The sequence below is a fragment of the Anneissia japonica genome, unplaced genomic scaffold, assembly GCF_011630105.1.
Source record: "Anneissia japonica isolate Jap-2015-1 unplaced genomic scaffold, ASM1163010v1 scaffold287688_len27633_cov164, whole genome shotgun sequence".
Lineage (NCBI taxonomy): Eukaryota > Metazoa > Echinodermata > Crinoidea > Comatulida > Comatulidae > Anneissia > Anneissia japonica.
Window position 1 is genome coordinate 5,256 of NW_022751481.1, and position 10,268 is coordinate 15,523.

Here is a 10,268-nt window from a genome sequence, read left to right on the forward strand (position 1 = left end):
ATTGACCATCTCTCCAAGTTACTAGTGATTCGATGATGCTGTCTTGCAACCGTCTGTTGTTTTTTGCAATGTTATTGATATTTACCCACTTAAGTCCAAGACGCACTCCAAGTCTCCTCCATAAGTCGGAACTCAAGTTGTCACAGATAAATAGCAGATCTCGATCGTCAAAGCATTCTGGTATTAGATTTAATAACAATGAAGCAAACTTTAATGATGATAATAATAATATGCTAGATTTATAAAGCACATAATTCTGTGAAACTTATAAGCGCTGTACTTAACTAAAACTGAAAATTAAAAACCAAAAGACCAAAAGGTAAAACAAATTCTGCCATTCAAAAAAATAATTTTGGAATGTTTTAAAGAACAAATAGTTTTTTAAGTACTCTAAAAAATGGTCAATGGTATTTAAAAACATGAATGCAAGGGTTTTTTTTTTACAAAAACATGTATTTTTCACAAAGAGGGCCTATGTAGGCCTATGATATTCGAAATGACTATTTGTAAAACTTTTTAGTATATTTTATAATATAACCTACAGAATTTACATATGTGGTTTACCAAGTTAGTAACTAAAATGTATGTGATGAGTTATGATTGACAATAAACCATAAAATGAGACTGAAGCATACAGTAAAAAAATAAATCACAACCGATCAATACCGAGTTTTAATTGTCAATGTTGTGCATTTTTGTACAGTACTTAAGTTACCTGCTTCTCCTGCATTGATATGGGTATCTTCATCGACCTTGCCATCAAACAACCTGCCTGCTAGACCAATGAGTCCATGCTGTGTGAGAGCAGTGCACAACACTTTAAGTTGATGTTTTTCACTACTAAAACTGCTCCTCCAATCCTTTAACATATTTTTGACAGCCTTGAGAGTCTCTCTTTCATCAGCATAATACCTATTAATATCTGACCACCTCAGTCCCAGACGGACACCCAGCCTTCTCCAACTGAAATCCATTTTCTCGGAAACTGTTGCAATAATGGCATCATCCACAAATTGCTTTAACTATGTCCCTGGACAAGTAACAAATATTCATATTTTCAAATTGCAAAAACGTGCTCTTAGGACTTGTGCAGGATCATCCCGAATATCACATACAAAACCTTTATTTTACAAATTTCATATTCTTAATTTTTTTGATTTATATAAGCTGCAAACTTATAACTTTATATATCGTTTTAAAAATAATACACTACCTGAATACATTGTTTCCCAAACAACAATCAGATATACATAATTATAAAACCAGATTTTCTAAAAGTAATGTTTTGTTTGAAAGATATACATCTCTTCATCAAAAAAATGCAATCTTCTACAATGGTCCTAAATTGTGGAACTCTTTACCTATTGCGTTAAGAAATATCCCCAATCTTTCTTCCTTTAAAACCAAATTTAAAAAATTTCTGGTCTCAATATATGGCAGGTAAGCCTCTTGTTAAGCCTCTTGTTATATTACTTGTTATATTATCTGTTATATTATTTATATTATTATCCTATTGTAATTATTGACTTATTGTTATTATGACTATCATTATTATATGTAATCACAATATAGACTAACATATCTACCATACTATTTTTAATTTATAGTATTATGAATATTTTACTTTGTCATATATTTGTTATTTATTTATTCATCTCATATTTAAATTTGTATATATATATATCTTTTATTTTAAATTTATATATATGTGTATGTGTGTGTGTGTATGCTTGCATGTACGTGGGGGTGTGTTCGTGTGTGTGTGGGTGTACATATGCGTGTGAGCACTCTAGTTGTTTAATAGCTCTATGGGCTACAGTCAACTCGGCCACAAGTCAACTCGGCCACAAATCAACTCGGCCACAATTAACTGCAGCCTATTTACTGGTACTAAACTTTGAAGGAGTAATTCATGAAGTATAAAATACTAATTCTTTAAGTATTACTATAACTTATTGTTATTATTATTGCTCTTAATATTATTGTCATTGCTGTTATCATTGTTGTTATTATTGTTGTTATTAATACTATTATTATTATTATTATTACTATCATTATTACTATTACTGTTATTATTATTATTATTATTATTATTATTATTATTATTATGTATTATTATTTATTTATTATAATATTTATTATTGGTGGTCATGTCTGAAAGTTTGTTTACAAACTTATTTAGACCTCAGCTACCGCCCACTTTAAAAAAAAATGTAATTTCAATTGTAATATTTATCGTTGATTAAATTATATTTTATATGTGTGTGGTAAAAACAATAAAACAAACAAAACAAACAAACAAACAAACTTCCATAATATAATTAAAGATAATTCACAAAATATAAATCATGTTAGAGATTATAATATTGGTACCTGCTTTTTACAAATGTCATTTTTATTATTTTCAAAGAATACCCCTCCTCCTCTGTAAGAGTACACAATAAAACGATTTTTGTAATTTTGAGATCCTCATATCATTTTTTAATAAAAGAGTAAACTTACATGCCTAACCCCTCCATCTAAGGCATATGTTTTATACTCTTTCGAAAATGATGGACGGCCCCTACTAGATGGAAATATTTTGGTTATTAAATCTTATGAGATAAATGTATGCGATCCAGTACCCTTAAATATTTTATTTTCTATTTAAACTTGCCTTCGGGATTGGTTACTAATTCTTGAGACTCTAAAAGATCTGTGAAATGAAAATAAAATATAAATATACTTTGTTCAAAGCGATTTTGTATTTATGACAACCAGTAGAGCATTATTGTTTCTATTATTAAATTAACTTTTGTCAATAAGTGGTAAAGTGTTGATATTATGTAAATTGAAGTTTCATGTGTTTTCACTATCAGTGGTCTGATGTTAGATAAAAAAAAAAAAAACCACTCTTTTCTGTTCAAACAGATATGCCAACCCAAAACCTCAATTATACAGTATAATGTGTTTACCTTCTGTTGTGGCACGTCATCTCCAAATAGTCGGCGGTAACACTTCACTTCTATTCCATTACTTCCACATGGCAGCACATCCTTGTCAAACTTGCGCACGATATGCATGTGGGCGTCATTACACACACAGCGTATGTACCTCGTTAAGGATATTTGTTGTGGTTTTGACATATTTTATTTGAAAATACCTAATTATTAAGCCTATATAGTTAATAACATTAATTAATAATAATATACATTATATAGGCCTATTAATAATATTATTTATTGTATTTATTATTATCTTTTTATACTTCATTTCATCTAATAGCATATTCCTTAATAACAGGATCAATTATACATGACATGATACGTTTGACTTGGTTGTGTAGTCATTTTTGGTCATTATAAAGAAAAACTAATATAAATGATGGCATTTAACCCAGGGCTTTTAATTAATAGTCACTGACCACCATTGAATTAAATAATAAATACATGTATTTTATTCGTACACGAAACAGATATACCTGGAACATACGACGATGCTTGATGGTGGCTACATTCAGAACCACGTGGTGAAGTTCATCTATGTTCATCTCCACATGTTCATAAGATAATGTAGGTTCATTATCTTCTACTTGAAAGCTTTCGATGAATTTAGTTACTCCACGCTGAAAAAGATCGTCAGGTAGATAGCCACCAAAGTCATGAAAGATTGAAACTGTGCGCTTCCCATCATCCGGGGGCGATGTCTTTACACATTTAGGCATCAAGCGTGAAAGAACGTAGAAAATACGTTCAGCGCCCTGAAAAAACAGAAAGCATTGTAGGCAGCGAGAAATTGTAAAAAGAGAATATTATAAACATATTCACTGTTAATTATAATTTGTTTACATTATTTTAATTGATGTAATGAAACAGACACCAATAAAAAAATAAAAGATACAGTAGTACTGTACTTGCACGAACAAGCGCCCGGACGCTTAAAATAATTTTTTGCACTTTTTGAGGGGCGCTTATTCGAACGGGGCGCTTATTCGAACGGGGCGCTTATCAAAACAGAGTGGAAATTGAGGGGGGGCGCTTATGGAAATAGATGAAAATCGACGGGTTGTTATGGGATCTTATCAAATTCAAGAGGCATGAAGAACTATTATATATTACATCAGGAAACCACAAATTACGAATGGTGGTGCGGCGGAAAAGATAATCGTCCAAAGAGCATGGCTTGTCATGACAAGAATGATGAGTACAGTATTACATAACAGCAGATGAAATTAGTGGTGGTGGTTAGTTTGTTGGCCATCGGTCGATTGAGATTAGCAGGATGGCATGATCATTTCATGTTTTCTTGAAAACTCAGATGAGAATGTATGAGGTGCAAATTGTCGGAAAAGCAGTAGGAAGTGGGCTATAGAAAAATGTAAGAAGATGAAAGTTGGAAGTATACTGTCTGTCCAGGGAGCTCTCATCTGTCTAAGATAATTAAATATCCTCATTTAGGTATTGACTACAGGAGAATGTGATTCTACTCCACACCTCAATTAATCATGCCAACATCCACAGTCCAGGATTGATTGAATTATTGAGAGGGCGTTTATTCAAATTAGACGGGGGTGCTTATTCAAATGGGGTGCTTATTCGCGCGAGTACGGTATTCAAAAATAATAGTGTACCTTTCTTTCGCACACCAGTCCAAACTTCTGCATGAGAGATACGAAGAAGTCAAACGTCTTATCTGAAAAATTGAACTCCTTCCAGAGGTGTCTCAAAAGATGCTCCTCTAGGATCCCCGAGTCCAACCTCCTCCAGGCCTCTCTGTGCTTTGGTTTCTGAAATGTAATCATTGTAGCTTAGGCTTGTGCTACGCCTTTGTCATAAAAATAAGTATCTGAAAAAGGGAATCTAGCTAAACTTTTTTGTAAGAACAAGAAGGCTGAAATTGATTTAAAAGCACACTCTGTGCAACAATAATTTTGTATCGTTGAAAAGTGTAAAATAGGAACAAAATTAATATCAACAGTTTTAGCCTAAAATTGTCAAAAAAAAAAAAAAAAGAAAAGCGCACTGAGCCTTGGCAAAACATTACTAGTTCTTATAAAAAAAACCAAGAATACTTCACAAAATAAAGTGTGTAAGTTGAGCTTACCATAAGCTTAGGCTCAATAACGGTGATTATTGTTTTAAACATGTCGACTATTTTCATCAAATCTAAAACAATGATGTCCTTTAGAGCGTTGTCATCGGGAAAGTAGAGAATCTCGCCAAGGCCATGTAAATACTCAAGCAGTACCCTTTGAGCGTCTTGTTTCATCCCACACTGCTCAACCAAAGCAATCACCTAAAGCAAGAAACCACAAAAAAATATAACCTATTGGAATTATAAATGAGGGTGGAAGGCTACTGGTAGATGCAGCTGACAATTAGATTGTATATTTCAATAATATATATGGCAATAATAGTCATTCTTTTTGTGAATAGATCATGGATTTTTCTGGATGTTTGAGTATGATTTGACTAGTAGTCTAACTCAAACTGAACTTAGAGAATGTTCAATAGATGCCTACCTCATTGGTTGGTAAATAGATATTCTTCACCTTCAACTTCTGAATTTCCTGTTGAACACGCAACCATTTCAAAGGTAGTTTTCTAACCATCTGCTTTGCGAACTTTAAAATTTGGTTCATGATGTTGGAAGCGTTGGTCCTGGCAAACGGTAAGCTGTTCTCAATAGCAAAGAAACTTGACACCATGCTTTCATAAGGTTTCCCTTCCAATGCTTTCCTAATTTTATTGAATATCTCTTCAGCCTGAAATTAAACACTAATCATCAGACATAAATGTTCAAGGATTCCAATATTGTTGGTATGTCCACCAACTGAAAAACACAAACAAAAACAATCAGTAATTTATTGTTTCAATTGCAATATAATAGTAAATGATATAAATGTGTAAAGAATGAATGATTACAATGATGATGATGATGATGATTGGTGACTGATGATGTGTTTCAAAGTCTTTGGTCCAATGTATGAAGGGCACAGCAGCAGAGGTCATGAGCAAGCTAAATGGATAGAGGTTTGCAACCACCTATGGCCCTTGGGGGGACACAGAAGGGCCAGAAGGCTAAGCCCCCTGAAGGGTCAGTTGTCATGACATTCACATGCCTTGAGTAATCGATTTCCTATGTCCCATTCTAAATACATCTATAAAATGGAGGCCATTGGTTTGAAGTTTGAAAGAAAGAAAACAGCTTAAAGCTACATCCAGAAAAAAAACATACATGCCTATGGTCATGATGACATCACATCATGACCATATTTAGGCACATCATGGCTATATATAGGCACATCATGGCTAGATGACATCACACCATGACCATATATACATGTAGCCAAATCATGACCATATATAAGCACATCATGGCTTTATATAGGCACATCATGGCTAGATGACATCACACCATGACCATATACCGTATAGGCAAATCATGACCATATTTAGGCACATCATGGCTATATATAGGCACATCATGGCTAGATGACATCACATCATGACCATATTTAGGCACATCATGGCTATATATAGGCACATCATGACCATATATAGGCACATCATGGCTATATATGGCCATACAACAGTTTTGTTTTTAACAGTTTGATAGTCTGGACAGAGCTTTAGTATGAGTACTCTATTAATAACATCCTGATGATGATTATTATTATAATACAGTACCCCATTATAGTTTAACATGTAATTGGTAAGGGCACTTATGAAAAAGGAGGTTTCCTTCAAAACCTAAGATCTCCCTTGGCTTACAGGCTTGCTGACACATTAGGCAACACTTCTTTATACCTTGTTTAGCTAACCCGCCACATACAGTACCAATAATAATAATGACTTGCTGCCATGTAAAAATTAAAATTTAAGAAAAATATAAAATCTTTTCTTTATTTTTACTACAGTATGCCCGCTGCTGCCTTGCAATATTCAAAAATGAGATATGATATTTCTTCCTAATTAAATAGATTTAAAACATTTAATGATCCCATTACTTCACTGTTTACATTCACCAATAAAATGTTATTATAATTTTCTCCTCCGTCTGGATATATTTGGCAAAAATATTTGCTAAATATAAAACCAAAATTATATTTTAATATTTTTTTCATCCTCCTCAGATGACGATCTTTGAAACAAAAAGTTTGGGAAACAAATTATAAAAAAAAGTGTTGCCTTATTACAGTATCACTAAAATGTGAAAGGAATGATCAACTGAATTCTACCTTAGCAGCAAATGCTTCTTTGTCAAAGAGTACTGTGCCATGTCTGCCATCTCCTGTTGTAGAAAATATGAAGTCATGGTAAATATCAATACTATTTACATAGGCTCTTCTTTTTCCATCTTGGTTTCTTCAGCATGGTGTTATAATTTTTCAGAGGTTGAAATAAAAACATTTTTTAATCATATAGTGGTGTAGAATAGTCTTTTGTGATATATGATCCTCCGTTATGGAGTTATGAATTTTTAGATAACATGAGGACAAGAATTTAGCCTCAAAGCTTATCTTATTTCTGTTGGTTATGCACCACTGGCTTGCTTGGGTTGTAAAAAAGGGCATATTAAAATGCTATTAGAAGGGGTAGCCTACTTGCCTACTACTCTCTAGTACTAGCCCCAATAATGCCTAGCTTAACCAACCCGCTAACCTAGGCGGCCAGAAAGTAGTATGGAGGCTAACTAGGCCTAGTTAGAACCATAGACCCCCTACATAGGCCTACTGTAGGACAAAGCCCTAGCACAGAGAGTAAGCTGGGGGCCTAGGCAAGACTGAGCCTACATACCCGCTAGAACTGGGCCTAGGCCTAGCTAGGGAGCTGTTGTACCCATGGTTGGGCTACATTATTACTTATTTTGTAAACGTGACCATAAGCTTTCGCATTTAAAAATAAATATGAACACTTGACTAGTTTCCTCATAATTACGTACAGAAGGCATTTAGTCTCTCACTCTCGCACGCACACGCAGAGCACTGGCAGAGCAGATTGAACAGCGCCCTCTTGACGCACGAGTACATCAAATATCAATCAAAAAAACTTTGATAATTTTTTTTCATATCTATTCTTTTTTAAATATTTCAAAAACAATGTTTTAACTTTGGTTTGGATGCTATATTATTGCTGTATTTGCAATATGATGTTATAATTGTTAGATGTTAAGCATGGACCTATTTTAACAACTGTAATTGTAAATAGAATAATTGTTTCCTCGTCTAGTGTAATCATTATTTGTTTTTGTTTTAGTTTTTTTATGTCTTTTATTGATCCTTTTTTATTCAAATTTTACTCTTGCAAATCTTTTGTACAGCAGTTCAAAAAGTTATATTTTTGTATTGTTATTTTTAATCATTTTCTGACCAGCTTGAGAGCCAAAGTTTGTTTTTATAACTGTGGTCATTCCAATTGCCATCTTGGATTTTGATTTGCATATAGTTTCATTGGCTAGGAATAAATAATTTAAAAATAAATAAGTTTAAGGCGTGCATTGTGATTTTACTTATTATGCAGTGGAAATAAAATTAATAAAATATTTAAAAAAAATAAACAGAGGGCCCTCATATACCTGAAAAATGTTCGCGTTTTTGTTTCGAAGGTTGGAACGAAGTATTTAAGTAAATTAACTCAATCCAAGTTGAGTCTTTTTTTTTCTATCAAATCAATGCCGTGCTGACGTGCACATAACCACATTGTTGCTTCAGGTAGACTTCTTAAGTTAGTAAACATTTCAGTAATCATGTTTTCAAAAATTCGTGGTAAATATAAAATTTCCTAAGTACATCGTAAAATAATTCATCATCATCGCTCAAATTAATCGCTGTTGATGTATAGAAAATAATACTTAATTGTTAGCACGCTTTTTCTCATAATTTTAATAATAATAATAATAAAGGAAATCGCACTCGAATCGTGTAGTATAGGTAATTCAGATGTTTGCGGGCAGAGATATATCGGTATGTTGCTACAAAATCTGGCTGTACAGCGCTCTTTCTTTAAAAAATTGGTCATTTATGCCTCCGGACGACAACCCATGGGTCGCGACCCAAGTTTTGGTCGTGGGTGAATTTTTTGGGGTCGTCAGATCGCATCTTGGTCTAGAAAATTATATAAAACGTATGAGATTAATTAATTTGGTAAACTGTTAACTCTTCAATTTGTGTTAGGCCCTAATTGGCTGTTATCCGATGTTGATGAGCTTGATACCCATACAAAAAAGTTCTATAGAGCTCTATAGAATTCTATAGAACTTTATATAGAGTTCTATGTAACTCTATAGGGGCAAAAAAATTCTATAGAAATGTTTTATAGAGTTTACGCATTCTATAGAATTTTAATATTTTCTATAGAATGTTGTATTCCACTCTATAGAAAATTAGTTTGTTGCACAATTTATGTATTGGTAACCATACACATCTAGATGTGTATAAGAGACAGGAATAATGAGCCTAACCATTCTTTCTCACTTTCTCTCTCCCGCTCTCTCCTGAAATTACCCATTTTCAAGCTTAATTATATACTGTATTAAAAAACAATATTGGCATAGGACCATAATTCTAATTATACATTTACAGCTGAAATTGTATATGCCCACCCTTATTTTTCTTTATACCTGTAGGTTATTGTTTGGTTTCTCATCCTCTAATTTTCAAATTGTTCTGTAATGGTAATTATTTAGCATTGAATAATATACATGCCTCTAAACTGCCTTGCCTTTTTAAAATGAATTTTTGATTCACCTTAATTTGTATTTGTTTATTTTCATGTCACCTATAATATCACTTTATTTATATTACTTTATGTTATATGCTTTGCTTTTCAATTGATTTACTTACATTATTGTTTAATTTAATCATTGTCTGTATATATCCTGTCTCTTATACACATCTAGATGTGTATAAGAGACAGCTTTCAAAAGTTGTTAAAAATATTATTACACACAGGTGCAGGTTGTTTGTTCTGTGACAAAATATAGAGACTGTAAACGTTGCCTTTAGAACACAGTCCAAAATCACAAGTAAAAAGTCAAGGAACGAACGTTTTTTTTTTCTCATCAAATGCATTTATTTGATATAGAAATTCATAGTGAACCAACCAGGATTTTCAAGATGGAGACTTTAGTAGATTTTAGAAACTAATTTTTACTCTTTAATAAGCAACTACAAGCATAGAGAAAATAGAACAGAAGGAGTAACATCGAGCGAAGATCAAAGGTACAGACCTCCTCGCCGCGATCGTAATTATCTCACCGTTACGTAACCTACTTGACAACAAGATAAG

At 32.9% G+C, this 10,268-nt stretch overlaps 1 protein-coding gene across 6 annotated transcripts in view; it reads right to left on the reverse strand.

Annotated features, from left to right (window-relative positions):
• Nucleotides 1–2,649: 2,649 nt before the first annotated feature.
• The window catches only part of LOC117121748 (probable serine/threonine-protein kinase pats1), a 12,532-nt gene continuing 4,913 nt past the window's right edge, over nucleotides 2,650–10,268 (reverse strand). For 4 of the 6 annotated variants that reach the window (XM_033267045.1, XM_033267041.1, XM_033267043.1 and 1 more), the window contains 5 exons: nucleotides 5,501–5,743; nucleotides 5,083–5,274; nucleotides 4,610–4,765; nucleotides 2,955–3,739; nucleotides 2,650–2,695 (listed from right to left, as the gene is read on the reverse strand). In XM_033267045.1, the coding sequence (XP_033122936.1) occupies nucleotides 3,389–3,739; nucleotides 4,610–4,765; nucleotides 5,083–5,274; nucleotides 5,501–5,686 (885 nt within the window). In that variant the 5' untranslated portion in view covers nucleotides 5,687–5,743 and the 3' untranslated portion in view covers nucleotides 2,650–2,695; nucleotides 2,955–3,388. Of the gene's footprint in view, nucleotides 2,696–2,954; nucleotides 3,740–4,609; nucleotides 4,766–5,082; nucleotides 5,275–5,500; nucleotides 5,744–7,219; nucleotides 7,273–7,923; nucleotides 7,981–10,268 lie in introns of those variants that run through there. The other 2 variants (XM_033267046.1, XM_033267042.1) reach the window with 2 other exon arrangements.